The following is a 22,218-nucleotide window of genomic DNA, read 5'->3' on the forward strand; positions in this document are numbered from 1 at the left end:
ATTTAACCAGGTAGGCTAGTTGAGAACAAGTTCTCATTTGCAATTGTGACCTGGCCAAGATAAAGCATAGCAGTGTGAACAGACAACACAGTTACACATGGAGTAAACCAATTAACAAGTCAACACAGAAAAAAAGGGGAGTCTATATACAATGTGTGCAAGAGGTAGGCGAATAATTACAATTTTGCAGATTAACACGAGTGATAAATGGTCATGTAGAGATATTGGTGTGCAAAAGAGCAGAAAAGTAAATAAAAACAGTATGGGGATGAGGTAGGTGAAAATGGGTGGGCTATTTACCAATAGACTATGCAGCTGCAGCGATCGGTTAGCTGCTCAGATAGCTGATGTTTGAAGTTGGTGAGGGAGATAAGTCTCCAACTTCAGCGATTTTTCTATATATTTTTGCAATTCGTTCCAGTCACAGGCAGCAGAGTACTGGAACGAAAGGCGGCCAAATGAGGTGTTGGCTTTAGGGATGATCAGTGAGATACACCTGCTACGGATGGGTGTTTCCATCGTGAACTGAGAATGCGGAGCTTTACCTAGCATGGCCTTGTAGATGACCTTATTACAAGATTTTGTTGAGCTTTAGGGTTTAGTGAGTGTTTTGTTCCAAATACAATGCTTTCAGTCATTTCAGTCGCTGTAGTAGCTGACGTGTAGAGTCATCCGCATACACATGGCTTTACCCAAAGTCAGTGGCATGTCGTTAGTAAAAATGTACACACGGTCTAAAAGGAATTTGGCTTCCGCTCTAGCCCTAAGACTCTTTTACAAGTGACAGTCACTGGCGGGGTCTGAAAACACTACCTGTCGCCCTAAAATGGAACATGCATTGGCCGGGCCTCCCGCGTGGCAGGCGAGACCATGACGGGTTACTCCAAACAGTTTAGTCATCTCAACTTGCTCAATTTCAACGTGACTTATTACAAGATTTAGTTGAGCTTAAGGGTTTAGTGAGTGTTTTGTTCCAAATACAATGCTTTTAGTTTTATAAATATTTAGGGCTAACTTACTCCTTGCTACCCACTCTGAAACTAACTGCAGCTCTTTGAGTGTTGCAGTCATTTCAGTCGCTGTAGTAGCTGATGACCAGGTGGCGAATCGCATCTCTGCATGTCTGGCAGACATATCAGTGTGGATGATGGATCACCACCTCAAGCTGAACCTCGGCAAGACGGAGCTGCTCTTCCTCCCGGGAAGGACTGCCCGCCCATGATCTCGCCATCACGGTCGACAACTCCATTGTGTCCTCCTCCCAGAGCGCCAAGAACCTTGGCGTGATCCTGGACAACACCCTGTCGTTCTCAACTAACATCAAGGCGGTGGCCCGTTCCCATGTTTCATGCTCTACAACATCCGCAGAGTACGACCCTACACAGGAAGCTGGCGCAGGTCCACAATCCAGGCACTTGTCATCTCCCGTCTGGATTAAAAGGGCTCCCTGCCTGTGCCATTAAACCCCTTCAACTCATCCAGAACGCCGCAGCCCGTCTGGTGTTCAACCTTCCCAAGTTCTCTCACGTCACCCCGCTCCTACTGGCTTCCAGTTGAAGCGCGCATCTTTGCTTGCCTACGGAGCTGTGAGGGAACGGCACCTCATACCTCCAGGCTCTGATCAGGCCCTACACCCAAACAAGGGCACTGCGTTCATCCACCTCTGGCCTGCTAGCCTCCCTACCACTGAAAGTACAGTTCCCGCTCAGCCCAGTCAAAACTGTTCGCTGCTCTGGCCCCCCAATGGTGGAACAAACTTTCACGACGCCAGGACAGCGGAGTCAATCACCACCTTCCGGAGACACCTGAAACCCCACCTCTTTAAGGAATACCTAGGATAGGTTAAGTAATCCCTCTCACCCCACCCCCTAAGTTTTAGATGCACTATTGTTAAGTGACTGTCCCACTGGATGTCATAAGGTGAATCATTTCAAGAGCGTCTGCTAAATGACTTAAATGTAATGTAAATGTAAATGTAGCTGACGTGTATAATGTAGAGGCATCCGCATATACATGGCTTTACTCAAAGTCAGTGCCATGTCGTTAGTAAAAATGTACACAAGGTCCAAAAGGAATTTGGCTTCCACTCTAGCCCTAAGACTCTTTTACAAGTAACAGTCACTGGCGCGGTCTGAAAACACTACCTGTCGCCCTAAAATGGAACATGCATTGGCCGGGAATCGAACCCGGGCCTCCCGCGTGGCAGGCGAGAATTCTACCACTGAACCACCAATGCTTAGATAGACTACAAAAAGTGGTTCCCAGCCTCAAACAATGCGAGTACAGTGGAGTGACTAAAAACAGAAGAACACCATTGTCAGGGAACAAGGAATTTCTCAAACTCCGTTGTGCCCGATTTTCCGGTAAAACAGTCTCTTCAAACAGTAGTCAAGGTGCCACAAAACTGTAGGACCTGCCTTGTTGATAGTGTTGTTAAGAAGGTAGAGCATCGCTTTATTATAGACAGACTTCTCCCTGTCTTAGCTACTACTGCGTCAATATGTTTTGAACATGACAGTTTACAATCTAGGGTTACTGCAAGCAGTTTAGTCATCTAAACTTGCTCAGTTTCCCCGTGACTTATTACAAGATTTAGTTGAGCTTTAGGGTTTAGTGAGTGTTTCCTTCCAAATACAATGCTTTCAGTCATTTCAGTCGCTGTAGTAGCTGACGTGTATAATGTAGAGTCATCCGCATACACATGGCTTTACTCAAAGTCAGTGCCATGTCGTTAGTAAAAATGTACACAAGGTCCAAAAGGAATTTGGCTTCCACTCTAGCCCTAAGACTCTTTTACAAGTAACAGTCACTGGCGCGGTCTGAAAACACTACCTGTCGCCCTAAAATGGAACATGCATTGGCCGGGAATCGAACCCGGGCCTCCCGCGTGGCAGGCGAGAATTCTACCACTGAACCACCAATGCTTAGATAGACTACAAAAAGTGGTTCCCAGCCTCAAACAATGCGAGTAGAGTGGAGTGACTAAAAACAGAAGAACACCATTGTCAGGGAACAAGGAATTTCTCAAACTCCGTTGTGCCCGATTTTCCGGTAAAACAGTCTCTTCAAACAGTAGTCAAGGTGCCACAAAACTGTAGGACCTGCCTTGTTGATAGTGTTGTTAAGAAGGTAGAGCATCGCTTTATTATAGACAGACTTCTCCCTGTCTTAGCTACTACTGCGTCAATATGTTTTGAACATGACAGTTTACAATCTAGGGTTACTGCAAGCAGTTTAGTCATCTAAACTTGCTCAGTTTCCCCGTGACTTATTACAAGATTTAGTTGAGCTTTAGGGTTTAGTGAGTGTTTCCTTCCAAATACAATGCTTTCAGTCATTTCAGTCGCTGTAGTAGCTGACGTGTATAATGTAGAGTCATCCGCATACACATGGCTTTACTCAAAGTCAGTGCCATGTCGTTAGTAAAAATGTACACAAGGTCCAAAAGGAATTTGGCTTCCACTCTAAACTAAAAACAGAAAAACACCATTGTCATGGAACAAGGAATTTCTCAAACTCCGTTGTGTCCGATTTTTACGTAGCAGGCGTAAAAGAAAGTTACAGCAAAATTGATACTGTGAGATTTCAAAACTATGACTAGAGAGAGACTGTCAATGAATATAGCAAAGAGCTGCTGTTTTGATGAAAGAGTTCATGTTTAAGTTCTTACTCAGCACTTTCAACACTTTGTATTCAACACTTTTATAAGCCATAAAAATGTGCCATCTTCCTATTTCCACTCAGTGCTACAACAAGCATTGCAGCAGTAATAGATGAGTAGGAAAATGTATATATATCTATAGGCTTACTATTAGCAGCTCAGGTCTCACAAACTTCTATAGATGCACAATCGAGAGCATCCTGGCGGGCAACTGCTCCGCCCTCAACCGTAAAGCTCTCCAGCGGGCTTTACGGTTGAGCATCACCGGGGGCAAACTCTCACATCATCAGGTTGCTGCTTTTCTAGAGCAGCAACCTTCCTCCTTTCAGAGAGCTCGTCTGGAGGCAAAGGCGAAAAGTTTGTGACCATTTTCAGAGTTGTTAAATGGGAACTTGACAGCTCGGTTAATAATCAGGTTTTTAAATTATAATTTGCATAACCTGTTACATCTGCGCGTGGAAAGCTATTGACAAAATGCAGCGCTTAGTCCTAACAGGCTTGCTCATGTAGCCATACGACCCGGATCACATGACTTCCCAGAAGGGCGGCTAGTCAAGCGCCGATCTGGAGATCTGTTTTGAACAGCACGTGCAAATAAATGGAAGCACTGTCAAATCTGTGGTTTGACATCTCACATAGGCAACGCCGACACACGCACCGAAACGTTTCACTACGTTATCTAGAGTAGACAACTCAAAAATAGTCCCCCCCCACGTTTACATTTGAAATTGGATGCCACTTGTGTGCAATACACGTAATCACTAGCGAGGTTTCCATCTAATTTGCGACATATTTTCATGCGAATATTCTAAAATGTGCTTTAAAAAAATTGTATTTCCCACCAGAAATGCATTTCTACCAATCGGATTTATTGAGGATAGAAGTCTGTGAGCGATGGTGTAGTGGACATAACAATTACTTTTGTGGTTAAATTCCCATTTTACGTTTGAAAAATACAAGTTAAATGGGTTTCCATCGATGGTTTTGTCACAAAATCTGTTATATAGCAACTGGGGTCTTGGCACGTGCGCTCCAGACAGCAGCTGGCAAATACAGTTCGGACAGGTTAACTACATTATGAAATGACATATAAGAGCAATATCCATTACACAATGCAGATAGTCCGGTTAGCCAATGTGCGGGAGTACTGGATGGTCGGCCCAATTGAGGTAGTATGTACATGAATGTATAGTTAAAGTGACTATGCATATATGATAAACTGAGTAACAGCAGCGTAACAAGAGGGGTTGGTGGGGGCACACAATGCAAATAGTCCGGGTAGACATTCGATTACCTGTTCAGGAGTCTTATGGCTTGGGGGTAAAAACTGTTGAGAAGCCTTTTTGTACTAGACTTGGCACTCCGGTACCGCTTGCCATGCGGTATAGAGAGAACAGTCTATGACTTGGGTGGCTGGGGTCTTTGACCATTTTTATAGCCTTCCTCTGACACCGCCTGGTGTAGAGGTCCTGGATGGCAGGCAGCTTAGCCCCAGTGATGTAATGGGCCGTACGCACTACCCTCTGTAGTGCCTTAAGGTCAGAGGCCGAGCAATTGCCATACCAGGCAGTGATTCAACCAGTCAGGATGCTCTCGATGTTGCAGCTGTAGAACCTTTTGAGGATCTCAGGACTCATGCCAAATCCTTTTAGTTTCCTGAGGAGGAATAGGCTTTGTCGTGCCCTCTTCACAACTGTCTTGGTGTGTTTGGACCATTCTAGTTTGTTGTTGATGTGGACACCAAAGAACTTGAAGCTCTCAACCTGCTCCACTACAGCCCTGTCGATGAGTATGGGGGCGTGCTCGGTCCTCCTTTTCCTGTAGTCCACAATCAACTCCTTAGTCTTGGTTACGTTGAGGGTTAGGTTGTTATTCTGGCACCACCCGGCCAGGTCTCCGGACCTCCTCCCTATATGCTGTCTCGTCGTTGCCGGTGATCAGACACTGTTGTGTCATCTGCAAACTTAATGATGGTATTGGAGTCGTGCCTGGCCATGCAGTCATGGGTGAACAGGGAGTACAGGAGGGGACTGAGCACACACCCCTGCGGAGCTGTGTTGAGGATCAGCATGGCAGATGTGTTGCTACCTACCCTCACCACCTGGGGGGCCCCGTCAGGAAGTCCAGGATCCAGTTGCAGAGGGAGGTGTTTAGTCCCAGGGTCCTTAGCTTAGTGATGAGCTTTGAGGGTACTATGGTGTTGAACGCTGAGCTGTAGTCAATGAACACCATTCTCACATAAGTGTTCCTATCTACCCTCACCACCTGAGGGCGGCCCGTCCGACTAGTAGGCCTAGGCCATCTCCATTGGAAGACCATAAAAGAATTGAGACGAACATTGTGAAATTAAAATTCCCTAAATTATCAACCTCTCTATTAAGCCATGTCTCTCCCTGCAATGTTTGTTTTTCTGGATAGGAGGGGTTCTGCAATTGACTGCTGCAATTAGGTTGCTGATAGGCTGGGAAAGATGGGGTGACTTCATTTCTGTGCTTGGCCAATGAGGTTACTCGAAGGAAGTTGGGGCACTCCGAGGGAAATTAAGGTGTGTGACTGGGGGTAGGCTTATTGCTCAGATATAAATAAACAGGTGTTTTACATTCAGGTAATCACCTAGGTCTATGGTAATTACAGCTCCAGGGCTTTCGATCTGTTGAGTATATAAGGCTACGTTTTTTTTTGTATTCTTCAGACAGGGCTATGTTACTTTGACCTTCCAGTAATTCAAGTCAGTACAAAAATAAATATATATTTTGGGAACAGATTGCAAATAACCAATGGCGCTCAAATTCAACTTGAAGGTGTGTAGATACTGTTATGCTTGTATTGAAACAAAAGGACACGTTTAGAAACTACAATGTAGAAAATTAATTAAACCTGTTAAATGTCATGTAGGTTAATTGCTGTGGAATTTACCAGGTATTTTTGGTCCTCGTCATTTTCTGCTGTGACCGTGTCCTTGGTGAGAAACACATTTGTCTGATTTCTATAGCTTGCGAGTATTTACTTGATAATTTCATGAGTGGCCTCCATTGATGTCATGTTTTCTCTCAGGAATATGCACTGTCACACACTGCACTGACACAACCAAGTGTTTGCTGTCCCTCGACAAAAGCAACTGCAAATGTGCTGTTGGCTACTATGGAGACCTGTGTGACAAAGGTTTAAACATTTTGGTAGACCAGAATAACTACAATAGTTCTATTGGAATTTGTTCTAAAACTGTGTTTTAATTTATTTTAGTTGCTACCATCAATGTCATGTGTGGCAAAGACTACATTACTATCATGGTGAATGAGGACTTTTTCCAGTACTACAAAGTACCTATGGAATCTCTGCACTTGAAGAATGAGTCTTGTCGTGCCCAAAAGGAGGTCATGTCTGATGTCCCATACTACATTGTGCGGATATCAAAGGATCAGTATGTTTCCTGTGGCGGTAAACCACTGGAGGTAAGTATGATTCATCCCACACTTCATATTATCCTTTGTTAATCCTGTCTCAGAAAAGGCCTAATCTCAAGGCTCAACACACTGATCTATAGTTGTCATGTGCCGATTTTGAGGGCAGAGGTTTACCCTTGTTATCGCAGCAAGTCCAAGTGGTGACTTATTTATGAAGCTGGAAGTTTGTTTTTACTGGCATTGTGCTCTCTCTTTTTACAACAGAAAAACATCACTCACATTGCATACGCCTTAACTCTCATGTCGGCCCCTCAAGTCTATGGAAATATAATAAGAGACCCAATGATAAAAATTGAGTACACGTGTATCTACCCATACATCCGCACTGTCAGTTTGCCGTACCCCATCATCCCCTTCTCTAGGTAAGGCCCACTCTCTAAAAATTGTTTTGATCACAACTTAATGTACTTGAAGTTTGTCTTGGTCTATTACTGGAACGACCTAACAGGTCGACTCACTTGAGATGCAATTTGTCACATTGCCTTATTATTTGATACTGGGTTTCCTCTCCAGGAACAATTCTGGGCTCTAGTTTGAGCCTATACAATAGGTCCAGGAGTTATTCTTGCTAGTCTGACATTACTGATGTTCCAGCTGTTGATGGTGTTAAAGGTAAATGTTATACTAATCTTGGTTATTATTTCTCAATTCCCTTTGTGAAAGCCACCACTGTTTTGTAACCCTCCATGGCTAGTTGTAGGTGGTTGGTTGGAATTGAGAAAATGCTGTTTATTTCACTTTTGCCATGTGACGCAATCTTGATCTCAATTATTCTCATTGATTGAGACAGGTGGGTGTCCACAAGTGCTGCATGTCATGAGTGTGACTCAGAAATAAAGCTGTGTTGAATGACACTTACTTGTCTGTCTCAATGGGAGAAGATTTGAAATGGGGAAGATGGTGGCATACACCGTTGTTGCATTACTTCCTTGAGGATAATGTATTGACTTTAACCACCTGCACCTAGCCGTGAACTTTTAGAAGACAGTTGGGGCTTTCAAGTGGGGCATTGAGGAATATTCACTTAGTGAGTGAATATTTTGCTTACCCTTAATTTGTTTTATTTTTACCTTTATTAATACTACCTAGGTAGCAACGGCTATTAATACTACCTAGGTAGCAACCGCTATCCGCCATCTGGGACAGCGAGTAATGTCGGACTAACCACTGATTTATAAGCAGGAGTTCTTCCGGTTCAGGTAATGTGGATATGACAAGCATTTCTCTCACAGTAATCCTGTGCTGTTTTGGTTCAGTGAGACTGTGTTTCGGATGGGTGAGTTGGATGCCAAGGTGGAGATGGCCCTCTTCACAGATCACACCTACACAGAGGCGTTCCAAAGCTCACCGCTGATCCACCTCCGGGACAGGGTGTATGTGGAGATCAAGGTCGTGGAGCTGGAGGACGTCTTCCACTTGAGGGTGAATGAATGCTGGGCCACACAGTCCCCCAAACCCAACCAGACAGACAGCTCAGTTCACACCCTGCTGCGCAATGGGTGAGTGGACAATCAACATTTATCCCTGGGAACATGTACGCCTACTTCTGCTCTTGAAACATGGCATGAACAACTCATTTAGCATGCTGTGAGCAATTCAGTTGAGCTGAGGTCAATTTGGCATGTCCGACTAATTGTGGCAGAATAGTGTTAAATTTGATGAATGTCTTGGATTTACTCAACCCAAAACACTCCCCCTCACAGGTGTGTGAATGACGAAACTGTCACATTTCTCAATACGACAATGGGCGCCAATGGAGAGGCCTCAACCATCCGGTACAGCTTTGACATGTTCCGCTTTGTTGTGGAGCCTCATGACCTGTACCTGCACTGCGCAGTGCGCTTGTGCTCCCTGGACGATGACGAACCCTGCATTCCTGTAAGTTCACTGGCCTTTGGTGCAGCGGGCTAAGGCACTGCATAGCGGTGCTAGCTGTGTCACTACAGATCCTGGTTCGATTCCAGGTTTAGTCGCTGCGAACGGGAGACCCATGAGGCGGCGCACAATTGGCCCAGTGTTGTCCGGGTTAGGGGAGGGTTTGGCTGGCCGGGTTGTCCTTGTCCCATCGTGCTCTAGCGACTCCTGTGGCAGGCCAGGCGCAATGCACACTGACACGGTCGCCAGGTGTACGGTGTTTCCTTCGACACGTTGGTGCGGCTGACTTCCGGGTTAAGTAAGCATTGTCAAGAAGCAGTGCGGTTCGGCGGAGTTGTGTTTCGGAGGACGCACAGCTCTCGCCCTTCGCATCTCCACAGTCTGTACGGGAGTCGCAGCAATGGGACTAGACTAACTACCACTTGGATACAATGAAATTGGGATGACAAAAGGGGTTAAAAATGCTCAAATATTATTTCTATTCATGAAGAAAATGCCTTTTCAGAAGTTGGCATGGCATACAAAATTGTCTTTTATTAATGCTTTACTGCTACAGGAGTGCAAATCTATAACCAAGAGGGCAGCAGTGCGTGGAGACCCAACTCATGGTCTACTGTCATATGGACCAATCAGGATTGACATACCAGACCGACCCCAATCTAGTAAGGATTTGTGTTTCGTTATCTAATTAAGATGAAAATATATTCTTGCCGGGCTCAAATATTGCCCTTGCTCACTCTACTTGCCTGCATTTAAAAAAAAACAATTGTGACGTAGACCAGAGGGCTATACTACAAAAGCTCAACATGGGTATATGTTTTTGGTTGAGTCATTCTTTCAGTTTTCAAAATGGTTATGTAAGACTAGGCACGTTAGCTGGCTAAATCATTGATCTTACATTGTAGTATACCCCTCTGGGCTCATGTTGCAGCTAGAGGCAGGGTGGTGTGAGGTGTTTTCAACAGTCTTGACTTTGTTCCAGATCTGCTGCTGCTGATGATTCCTGTGGCTGGCATCTGGGTCCTGGGCCTCTTCCTCCTCGCCCTAATCACCATCGCTAAGGCAGGAAACCGACGACTGTCACAGCTAGCAAACCGCTGACATCCAACTTGAATAAAAATAATAATTTCTATGACAATTGAGTCTCTCTCTGCAGAAATGTTGTGCCTTTGACATTTTATAAACATGACTTACCACAGAGCACTGAGCATTCAGCCCTGTAGTTCAATGTGGCTGTGGGTTACAAACAAGTTCAAACATGAGTTACTGGTTTAAATCATGACTGGTCTCATCAAACACCAACTCCTATTATAGTGTCACTCGATTTGATCAAATAGTGTAGTGATTCTTAGTTATCAGCAGATGGCAATAGGAGCCAACTGAGGGGTCGGTCTATAATTCATCCCCAGGGGGAGGGGAGTTTATTGGACTATCAATGTAATCCAGGATAGCCTGCAAGAGGCATGCGGTGGCTTATTTATTTAACCAGGTAGGCTAGTTGAGAACAAGTTCTCATTTGCAACTGTGACCTGGCCAAGATAAAGCATAGCAGTGTGAACAGACAACACAGTTACACATGGAGTAAACCAATTAACAAGTCAACACAGTAGAAAAAAAGGGGAGTCTATATACAATGTGTGCAAGAGGTAGGCGAATAATTACAATTTTGCAGATTAACACGAGTGATAAATGGTCATGTAGAGATATTGGTGTGCAAAAGAGCAGAAAAGTAAATAAAAACAGTATGGGGATGAGGTAGGTGAAAATGGGTGGGCTATTTACCAATAGACTATGTGCAGCTGCAGCGATCGGTTAGCTGCTCAGATAGCTGATGTTTGAAGTTGGTGAGGGAGATAAGTCTCCAACTTCAGCGATTTTTCTATATTTTTTGCAATTCGTTCCAGTCACAGGCAGTTGGTACTGGAACGAAAGGCGGCCAAATGAGGTGTTCGCTTTAGGGATCAGAGATACACCTGCTGAAGCGCGTGCTACGGATGGATGTTGCCATCGTGACAAGTGAACTGAGATAAGGCGGAGCTTTACCTAGCATGGCCTTGTAGATGACCTGGAGCCAGCGAATATGTAGCGAGGGCCAGCCGACTAGAGCATGCAAGTCGCAGTGGTGGGTGGTATAAGGTGCTTTAGTGACAAAACGGATGGCACTGTGATAAACTGCATCCAGTTTGCTGAGTAGAGTGTTGGAAGCCATTTTGTAGATGACATCGCCGAAGTCGAGGATTGGTAGGATAGTCAGTTTTACTAGGGTAAGCTTGGCGGCGTGAGTGAAGGAGGCTTTGTTGCGGAATAGAAAGCCGACTCTTGATTTGATTTTCGATTGGAGATGTTTGATATGAGTCTGGAAGGACAGTTTGCATTCTAGCCGGACACCTAGGTACTTATAGATGTCCACATATTCAAGGTCGGAACCATCCAGGGTGGTGATGCTAGTCGGGCATGCGGGTGCAGGCAGCGATCGGTTGAAAAGCATGCATTTGGTTTTACTAGCGTTTAAGAGCAGTTGGAGGCCACGGAAGGAGTGTTGTATGGCATTGAAGCTCGTTTGGAGGTTAGATAGCACAGTGTCCAATGACGGGCCGAAAGTATATAGAATGGTGTCGTCTGCGTAGAGGTGGATCAGGGAATCGCCCGCAGCAAGAGCAACATCATTGATATATACAGAGAAAAGAGTCGGCCCGAGAATTGAACCCTGTGGCACCCCCGTAGAGACTGCCAGAGGACCGGACGGCATGCCCTCCGATTTGACACACTGAACTCTGTCTGCAAAGTAATTGGTGAACCAGGCAAGGCAGTCATCCGAAAAACCGAGGCTACTGAGTCTGCCGATAAGAATATGGTGATTGACAGAGTCGAAAGCCTTGGCAAGGTCGATGAAGACGGCTGCACAGTACTGTCTTTTATCGATGGCGGTTATGATATCGTTTAGTACCTTGAGTGTGGCTGAGGTGCACCCGTGACCGGCTTGGAAACCAGATTGCACAGCGGAGAAGGTACGGTGGGATTCGAGATGGTCAGTGACCTGTTTGTTGACTTGGCTTTCGAAGACCTTAGATAGGCAGGACAGGATGGATATAGGTCTGTAACAGTTTGGGTCCAGCGTGTCTCCCCCTTTGAAGACGATATGAAAGAGAGGTTGAACAGGCTGGTAATAGGGGTTGCGACAATGGCGGCGGATAGTTTCAGAAATAGAGGGTACAGATTGTCAAGCCCAGCTGATTTGTACGGGTCCAGGTTTTGCAGCTCTTTCAGAACATCTGCTATCTGGATTTGGGTAAAGGAGAACCTGGAGAGACTTGGGCGAGGAGCTGCGGGGGGGAGCTGTTGGCCGAGGTTGGAGTAGCCAGGCGGAAGGCATGGCCAGCCGTTGAGAAATGCTTATTGAAGTTTTCGATAATCATGGATTTGTCAGTGGTGACCGTGTTACCTAGCCTCAGTGCAGTGGGCAGCTGAGAGAAGGTGCTCTTGTTCTCCATGGACTTCACAGTGTCCGAGAACTTTTTGGAGTTGGAGCTACAGGATGCAAACTTCTGCCTGAAGAATCTGGCCTTAGCTTTCCTGACTGACTGCATGTATTGGTTCCTGACATCCCTGAACAGTTGCATATCGCGGGGACTATTAGATGCTATTGCAGTCCGCCACAGGATGTTTTTGTGCTGGTCTAGGGCAGTCAGGTCTGGAGTGAACCAAGGGCTGTATCTGTTCTTAGTTCTGCATTTTTTGAACGGAGCATGCTTATCTAAAATGGTGAGGAAGTTACTTTTATAGAATGACCAGGCATCCTCAACTGACGGGATGAGGTCAATATCCTTCCAGGATACCCGGGCCAGGTCGATTAGAAAGGCCTGCTCACAGAAGTGTTTTAGGGAGCGTTTGACAGTGATGAGGGGTGGTCGTTTGACTGCGGCTCCGTAGCGGATACAGGCAATGAGGCAGTGATCGCTGAGATCCTGGTTGAAGACAGCGGAGGTGTATTTGGAGGGCCAGTTGGTCAGGATGACGTGTATGAGGGTGCCCTTGTTTACAGAGTTAGGGTTGTACCTGGTGGGTTCCTTGATGATTTGTGTGAGATTGAGGGCATCTAGCTTAGATTGTAGGACTGCCGGGGTGTTAAGCATATCCCAGTTTAGGTCACCTAAACTCTCTATATATTTTAACTGCTCTCCCTTTGATGTTGCTCTCAATCTCTCAATTCTCTTGTCTCTCTATTTGTTTCTCTTTCTCTAGCTCTCACGCCATCTATCTAGGTCTGTTGTATAATTGTAATCGTGGTTGCGGAGGTTTGGCTACCTGTCTCAAGCCAAACGACAGATGTCAAACATGCAGTATGGATGCTACTGGCAGCCTCAGTTATACTGTACAGACTGATAGAAACTAAATTGATAATGATGTCAAGATAATGTAATAATGTAAGGTCATGATTATATTATAGAGCTATTCTGAGACAGAGAAAAGTTGCACCTCCTGGTCTAGCACTGTGGAACCACTCTAGCCTTAAATGAACAATGTATCTGATCCTATATATCTATGTTATTATCTGGGCTCTATTCAATTGTGTTTTTCACTCCCCTTTTAGGGCCATGAGAAGGCCTCGCTGTGGAGTCCCAGACAAATCTGTTGAGCAGGCTGAGAATGGTGTGAGGTGGAAACGCTACGCTCTCACTGGCCAGAAGTGGGACAAGAACCTTCTGACTTACAGGTGTGTGGTAGGCCTATGTATGCTGGGGGATTCTAAGAAAACCATGTTGGGAATCTCAAACAGATTTCCCCCTGACTGGCGTGCAAACGTCAGTATAAACAACACTGCAAAGAGACCTGAATTCCCATATGTGTATAGACCACTGACAACATATGTAATTTGTAATGACCCTCTATATATACACTACCGGTGAAAAATATATTTTCTATTTGAGATTCTTCAAAGTAGCCACCCTTTGCCTTGATGACAGCTTTGCACACTCTTGGCATTCTCTCAACCAGCTTCACCTGGAATGCTTTTCCAAGGAGTTCCCACATATGCTGAGCACATATTGGCTGCTTTTCCTTCACTCTGCGGTCCAACTCATCCCAAACCATCTCAATTTGGTTGAGGTCAGGGGATTGTGGAGGCCAGGTCATGTGATGCAGCACTCCATCACTCTCCTTCTTGGTAAAATACCCTTTACACAGCCTAGATGTGTGTTAGGTCATTGTCCTGTTGTAAAACAAATTATAGTACCACTAAGCCCAAACCAAATGGGATGGTGTATTGCTGCAGAATGCTGTGGTAGCCATGCTTGTTAAGTGTGCCTTGAATTCTAAATAAATCATAGACAGTCTCGCCTCTAAAGCACCCCCACACCATAACACCTCCTCCATGCTTTAGGGTGGAAAATACACATGCAGAGATCATCCATTCACCCACACCGCGTCTCACAAAGACACGGCTATTGGAACCAAAAATCTCCAATTTGGACTCCAAACCAAAGGACACATTTCTACTGGTCTAATGTCCATTGCTCGTGTTTCTTGGCCCAAGCACGTTTCTTCTTATTATTGGTGTCCTTTAGTAGTGGTTTCTTTGCAGCAATTCAACCATGAATAACTGATTAACGCAGTCTCCTCTGCACAGTTGATGTTGAGATGTGTCTGTTACTTGAACTCTGAAGCATTTATTTGGGCAGCAATTTCTGAGGATGGTAACTATAATGAACTTATCCTCTGCAGCAGAGGTAACTCTGGATCTTCCATTCCTGTGGCGTTCCTCATGATAGCCAGTTTCATCATAGCGCTTGATGGTTTTTGCTACTTTCAATGTTCTTGAAATTGACCTATTTTCTGTATTGACTGACAGTAATGATGGACTGTCGTTTCTCTTTGCTTATTTGAGCTGTTCTTGCCAAAATATGGACTTGGTCGTTTACCAAATAGGGCTATATTCTGTACCCCCCCCCTACCTTGTCACAACACAACTGATTGGCTCAAATGCATTAAGAAGGAAAGAAATTCCACAAATTAACTTTTAAGAAGGCACACCTGTTAATTGAAATGCATTCCAGGTGACTACCTCATGAAGCTGGCGGAGAGACTGCCAAGAGTGTGCAAAGCTGTCATCAAGGCAAAGGGTGGCTATTTGAAGAATCTCAAATGTAAAATATATTTTGATTTGTTTAACATTTTTATTTACTACATGATTTCATAGTTTTGATGTCTTTACTATTATTATACAATGTAGAAAATAGTAAAAATAAAGAAAAACCCTTGAATTAGTAGGTGTTCTAAAACTTTTGACCGGTAGTGTATGTGCTAAGAATATTTAGTCTAATCCTCAACCCCCTCTCCCAGCATTATGAACACCACCCCAAAGGTTGGTGAGGTTCGGACACTGGAGGCCATCCACAGAGCTTTCGAGGTGTGGGAGCGCGAAAATCCACTGAGCTTTGAAGATGTCGCTTTCCAAGACATCACTAACAGCAGCCAGGACACGCTAGAGATCATGCTGTTGTTTGCATCTGGTTTCCATGGAGACATGTCTCTGTTTGAGGGCGAGGGGGGGTCTCTGGCTCATGCCTACTACCCAGGGTCCGGGATGGGCGGAGACACACACTTTGACGCTGATGAACTCTGGATCCTTGACAACCACATCCCGTTTGCCCCCATTTCCCCCTCAATCACTATTACCGCTACTATTTCCTTGTTCAAAATGAATATCCTATTGATATCTTTTGATATTCGTTTTCTTTCTCCTCTTCCTATTTTTCTCTCTCCCTCTCTCCCATTTCTCTCCCTCCAGGTATTGACCTCTTCCTGGTTGCGGTGCATGAGCTAGGCCATGCTCTGGGTCTGGGGCACTCTGATGGTTCCCCTTTACCAGTACATGGACACAAAGATCTTCTCACTCCCAGAGGATGATAGGAATGGAATACAGAAGATATATGGTGAGGAGCCTGCCCTCAGGCCCCCACAGCCATCACATACACACACACGGATAATACATACACACACATGCTTATACTACCGTTTAAAAGTTTGAGGTAACTTAGAAATGTCATTGTTTTTGAAAGAAACACACTTTTTTGGTCCATTAAAATAACATAAAATTGATCAAAAATACAGTGTAGACATTGTTAGTGTTGTAAATAGCCATTGTAGCTGGAAATCACAGATTTTTGATGGAATATCTACATAGGCGTACAGAGGCCTGTTATCAGCAACCATCACTCCTGTGTTCCAATGGCACGTTGTGTTAGCTAATCCAAGTTTATCATTTTAAAAGGCTAATTGATCATTAGAAAACCCTTTTGCAATTATGTTAGCACAGCTGAAAACTGTTGTCCTGATTTAAAGAAGCAATAAAACTGTCCTTCTTTAGACTAGTTGAGTATCTGGAGCATCAGCATTTGTGGGTTCGACTACAGGCTCAAAATGGCCAGAAACAAATAACTTTCTTCTGAAAGTCATTAGTCTATTCTTGTTCTGAGAATTATTATTATTCCATGTGAGAAATTGCCAAGAAACTGAAGATCTCCCTTCACAGAACAGCGCAAACGGACTCTAACCAGAATACAAAGAGGAGTGGGAGGCTCGGGTGCACAACTGACCAAGAGGGCATGTACATTCGAGTGTCTAGTTTGAGAAACAGATGCCTCACAAGTCCTCAATTGTCAGCTAGTTTTTAACCTTTATTTAACTAGGCAAGTAAGTTAAGAACAAATACTTATTTTCAATGACTGCCTAGGAACAGTGGGTTAACTGCCTGTTCAGTGGCAGAACGACAGATTTGTACCTTGTCAGCTCGGGGTTTTGAACTTGCAACCTTCTAGTTTCACTAGGCTACCCTGCCGCCCCAGGGTAGCCTAGCTTCATTAAGTAGTACCCGCAAAACACCTGTCTCAACATCAACAATGAAGAGGCGACTCCGGGATGCTGGCCTTCTAGGCAGAGTTCCTCTGTCCAGTGTCTATGTTCTTTTGCCCATCTTAATCTTTTGTTTTTATTGGCCAGTCTGAGATATGGCTTTTTCTTTGCAACTCTGCCTAGAAGGCCAGCATCCTGGAGTCGCCTCTTCATTGTTGATGTTGAGACAGGTGTTCTGCGGGGTACTACTTAATGAAGCTGCCAGTTGAGGACTTTTGAGGCGTCTGTTTCTCAAACTAGACACTCTAATGTACTTGTCCTACATTTACATTTACATTTAAGTAATTTAGCAGACGCTCTTATCCAGAGCGACTTACAAATTGTCCTCTTGCTCATTTGTGCACCGGGGCCTCCCACTCCTCTTTCCAATCTGGTTAGGGCCAGTTTGCGCTGTTCTGTGAAGGGAGTAGTACACAGCGCTGTATGAGATCTTCAGTTTCTTGGCATTTTCTCACATGGAATACCCTTCTTTTCTCAGAACAAGAACAGACTGATGAGTTTCAGAAGAAAGTGATTTGTTTCTGGCCATCAAGGACATTTCTAAGTGACCCCAAACTTTTGAACGGTAGTGTACATGCATAGTAGAACAAGTTTAATTGACGTCCTCCCTCACAGGGTCATGAGAGAGAGCAACCTAACAAGAGAAGGCGCTATTCTACTGAGCCATTTACTTTGTTGTCTTTTATAATTTCTTATTGTCGTTGCATGGTCGAGAAGGAACCTGCAAGTAAGCATTTCGTTGGACTGTGTATACCATGTGTATCCTGTACATGCGACTAATACAACTTGAAAAGGGAGAGGGGTGGGGGCAGAGAAAGCATGTAGCGATATATGTGAGGTTCATTGTCAAACCCATAGCATTTATGTCATCATCTTGGATTGTGCAGGATCTCCAGACAATGCTCCCACTCAGGACCCACCCGCCACCGCTGATGATGACACTGCCCCAAACCAAAACCCCACCACCACTGCTCCTCCAGACCTAGACTCCACCACCACTGCTCCTCTAGACCGAGCCCCCATCACCACCCCTGATAGTCCCCTTGAGACAGACCCCCTCAGCCCTACCTATACCCCAGACCAACAAGAACCAGATCCCACATACGCACCTCCCCTCCCTCCGATACCCGACCCAGACCCCACCATCCCCTGGCCTGATCCAGTGCCGGTGACCGCTTACATCAGGAGGGATGAGCCTCGTCGCCCCCCAAAGCAGCCAGACCACACTGCCCCCAATATCTGTGACGGGGACTTTGATACGGTCACCATGCTGCGAGGGGAGATGTTCGTCTTCAAGGTGAGAAGCAGGGCTAGTCTAAGAATACACTGTTTTGTATAGTTGTATTACTTCATACTCCATTCTAATCTCCCAAAAGAGGATGACGTAGGTGATTATGTTCTGATGGTATCTTCTGTCGTTGCCAGGGTCGCTGGTTCTGGAGAGTTAGAAGGAACCTTGTCCTGGACAACTACCCAATGCCTATCTCGGTCTTCTGGGTTGGACTACCTGATGATATAGACTCTGGTTATGAACGACATGATGGAAAATGTGTCTTTTTCAAAGGTGTGTATTTTATTTTATTCTCATATATTAAGTTTATTTTATGTGTAATAGTTTAAATCTAATGGGTGCTGTTGTGTTTTTGCTATGCCGGATTAAATGATATGACATGCTATTTTATAAAATAATTTCTCTATAATTAATATTACCTGATTAAACTAATGATGTAAGTGTAATTAACTAGAAAGTCGGGGGACCACGGAAGAATGTTTATAGAGCCGTTATCTTCCGAATAGACCTGGTAATCTTTTATATCAATAGCAGTCAATTATTAATCTCATCTGAACGTCGTAAAATTCTTGGTTATCTTCACGAACCCTGGCTAACAAGTTGAATCAGCAATACAAATTTTGGTTTAATTATTTATTTACTACATACCTAAATAATCACACAGAATTACATATACACAGGCTGGATCATACATCGATTACTAATTATGTCATACAAGAAAACGTCCCTTATGGAAGGAACCAATATTATAGCTGGTTACACAAAGAAAGGGGAATGGGTTTGAATGAAAGCGCGAGAAGACTGAGGAACAAAAAGATTGGGTCTCTATCGGACCTTATGAAGCTATGCTATCGTAAATACAGAGTCTTATCCATTCTAAATAGCCGCCCATTTGAAGAAGGAAAATGCAAGAAATATTTACTCTGAGCTCCGCTTTGATAGATTGGTCGTAGATGGAAGGGTGGGTTGCCCAGCAGAGATCGCTCTTGTCCTTTGAAGAATATGTCTTGTGGTACCCTGTCTTTCTGAGGAGATTGTCCGTCCTTTCCTAGCCCACGTTTACAGTTGCCGCTGCTAACTTGACGTCTAGGATGTACAGTGGGGCAAAAAAAGTATTTAGTCAGCCTCCAATTGTGCAAGTCCTCCCACTTAAAAAGATGAGAGATTCCTGTCATTTTCATCATAGGTACACTTCAACTATGACAGACAAAATGAGGGAAAAAATCCAGAAAATCACATTGTAGGATTTTTTAATGAATTTATTTGCAAATTATGGTGGAAAATAAGTATTTGGTCAATAACAAAAGTTTATCTCAATACTTTGTTATATACCCTTTGTTGGCAATGACAGAGGTCGAACGTTTTCTGTAAGTCTTCACAAGGTTTTCACACACTGTTGCTAGTATTTTGGCCCATTCCTCCATGCAGATCTCCTCTAGAGCAGTGATGTTTTGGGGCTGTTGCTGGGCAACACAGACTTTCAATATCATTTTATTTAATTTTATTTACCCTACCATAACTGATCTCAACTGACTGACTGATGAGCTATCTTTTTTAATCTTAAATGTTATTGATAAATATCATTCCTCTAGTCAAGGGAAAACAGATTTGGCCCTGAGTGTTGAAAGACCGAGAACTGAAGAAAAGGGAGTTTCTTGTGAGTCATTAGTCCTTTGTACCACACGGTTTCATGATCCATCTTGTCACCGTCCTCTCCTGCAGATACTGGCGTTTTTGATGAAGAGTTTCGCACCGGTGACAGCGACTACCCGAAACCTGTCTCCAGGTGGGGCAAGGTCCCATCCTCTGCTACCACCGAAATATACTCCTGGGCTACAATATCCGGACCCCTTCAACAGCCGGTATGGGGCATGGAACCCTGCAGATCCCCTACGACTGGAATACCGATATAATCTGCCCGAGGACTACAGGCCCCTCAGGCGCGACGTCACCGCACGAAGAGGCAAAAACAGACCTACCCCCATCGTGACGTCCCCCAAAGGCTAATTTTCTTTTGTTTCAAATATTTTTATTAAACACACACAAGAATGGTGTATAGGTATACATGACAGGTATACAATTCTTATCTAAACATAAAAGAGCATACAGGAACAACAAGACCCAGAGTTCTGGGTGCAGAACAAATAATACAGAACACGACATACAAAACAAGGACACGTAGAAAGAAAGAGGGAAGATGTCCCCCCTATCCCCCATCCCCTATTCCCCCCCCCTCCCAACTGCTCGGGTGGTAGGGCCAGCACACGCTGCCCAAAGGTAGATAAAAATTTTACCATTGAGAGTGCGTTAATAAGTACAAATTCACAGCGCCGACTCGTCCAAGTAGGAGAGGAAAGGCTGCCAGATTTTATCAAATGTTGATAATTTATTGTTCAGAATATATCTAATTCTTTCTAAGTGTACAGTGTTTGCCAATTCACTGAGCCATAATTTGGTAGAGGGCGCTTCCCTCCTTTTCCAAAACAACAAGATTAGTTTTTTTGCCGAGATGAGACCATACGAGATTAGTTGTTTTTGGGGGTTGGTTAATCTGTTTAGGGACTCAGATACTCCCAGGATTATCAGAAGCGGGTCTGGATCTATTGAAGTCTCCAAAACTTCAGAGAGGATCCTAAAAATTCCACACCAATAACCATGCAAGCTAGAGCATAGGGCAAAGCAGTGGAGTAGTGTACCCTGCGTGGCCTGACATTTATCACATGTAGGGGATGTATCAGGAAATATCCTATGCAGTTTAGTTTTGGAATAGTGTAATCTGTGTAATACCTTGAATTGTATGAGACGATGTCTGGAATTAATGGAGCATGTGTGGATATACTCCAAGCTCTCTTCCCAGTCTGCCACTGAGATGTCAGTCCCTAGTTCTTCCTCCCATTTTGCCTTGATGGCATCAGTAGAAGGTGTGCTAACAGATTGAAAAGCATCATATAGACGCGAAATCAGTTTATCTGAGGTGGGGCATATTTTTATGCATCCGTCAAACATGGAAGGTTTAGCATTCTCAAATGTTGGGAGGTGTTTTCTAACGTAGTCTCTAATTTGTAGGTATCTGAAAAAATTACTTCTGGGAAGATTATAAGTTTCCCTCAGCAGCTCAAAGGAAGCAAAGGTCCCTTCTATGTATAAATCCCCTATGGTGCTTATCCCCAACTCTCCCCATCGCTCAAAGGTGTTATCAAGGTTAGAAGGGGCAAAGGAGGGATTCCTGGCGATAGGGAGCATGAATGACATTGGTCTGAGCTCAAAGTGGACTTTAATTTGCTTCCAGATTCGGACTGTGCTATGTATTATAGGATTGTTACAATAAAGTGACATCTCCAGATTGACAGGCGACAAAATCACAGCGCCAATAGAGAAGGGGTGACACTCCTCCCGCTCCATACTAAGCCAGCTGGATGCCGGGAGTACGTCATCCAACAGAAACGTAACAATGCGGAGGTTAGCGGCCCAGTAATAAAATATAAAATTTGGGAGAGACAATCCTCCTTCCATCTTGGATTTACAGAGGTGTTTTTTACCTATCCTGTGTGTTTTATAATCCCAGATGAAAGGATTGATAATTGAGTCCAGTTGTTTATGAAAGGATTTAGGTATGAATACTGGGATGTTCTGATATAGGTAGAGCAGTTGTGGGAGGAAGACCATTTTAATGGCATTAATTCTTCCGAGCAGAGAAATTGGGAGAGTTCTCCAAAATAGTATGTTTGCTTTGAGTTTTTGTATCAGAGAGGGGAAATTCTCTTTAAATAGTAAGGAGTATTGTTTGGTAACTACAATTCCTAGGTAGGTAAATTTTTCTGAAGATAACTTAAATGGGAGATGTTCTAGCCAGGAGGTATTTTGCGACCGTATGGGCATTAATTCACTCTTGTTCCAATTTATTCTGTATCCCGAGAAGGTACCAAACAAATTGATCACATCAAGAATAGCTGGGATACTAGCCTGGGGTTCTGTTACATAGAGGAGGATGTCATCTGCGTATAGGGAGATCTTAT

At 44.3% G+C, this 22,218-nt stretch overlaps 1 protein-coding gene, 2 non-coding genes and 1 pseudogene across 4 annotated transcripts; 2 read left to right on the forward strand and 2 right to left on the reverse strand.

Annotated features, from left to right (window-relative positions):
• Positions 1-2,165: 2,165 nt before the first annotated feature.
• trnag-gcc lies at positions 2,166-2,236 on the reverse strand. Its single transcript has one exon. It is a non-coding gene; the product is annotated as a tRNA-Gly (tRNA).
• A 617-nt stretch (positions 2,237-2,853) lies between these two features.
• On the reverse strand, positions 2,854-2,924 carry trnag-gcc. Its single transcript has one exon. It is a non-coding gene; the product is annotated as a tRNA-Gly (tRNA).
• A 3,348-nt stretch (positions 2,925-6,272) lies between these two features.
• On the forward strand, positions 6,273-10,138 carry LOC124000143 (uromodulin-like). 2 transcript variants are annotated; one of them, XM_046306359.1, is made up of 9 exons: positions 6,273-6,462; positions 6,557-6,623; positions 6,716-6,823; positions 6,905-7,113; positions 7,330-7,487; positions 8,382-8,624; positions 8,829-9,003; positions 9,557-9,662; positions 9,983-10,138. In XM_046306359.1, the coding sequence occupies exons 1-9, from the start codon at positions 6,439-6,441 to the stop codon at positions 10,099-10,101; spliced, it is 1,209 nt and encodes a 402-aa protein (XP_046162315.1). In that variant the 5' UTR covers positions 6,273-6,438; the 3' UTR covers positions 10,102-10,138. The 2 variants fall into 2 exon arrangements, with proteins under 2 accessions (XP_046162315.1, XP_046162388.1); XM_046306432.1 differs by having other exon boundaries at positions 6,274-6,462; positions 6,581-6,623.
• Positions 10,139-13,595: 3,457 nt separating this feature from the next.
• LOC124040252 overlaps positions 13,596-22,218 on the forward strand; it is a 19,578-nt pseudogene continuing 10,955 nt past the window's right edge.

The sequence above is a fragment of the Oncorhynchus gorbuscha genome, linkage group LG01 (assembly GCF_021184085.1).
Source record: "Oncorhynchus gorbuscha isolate QuinsamMale2020 ecotype Even-year linkage group LG01, OgorEven_v1.0, whole genome shotgun sequence".
NCBI classification, from domain to species: Eukaryota; Metazoa; Chordata; class Actinopteri; order Salmoniformes; family Salmonidae; genus Oncorhynchus; species Oncorhynchus gorbuscha.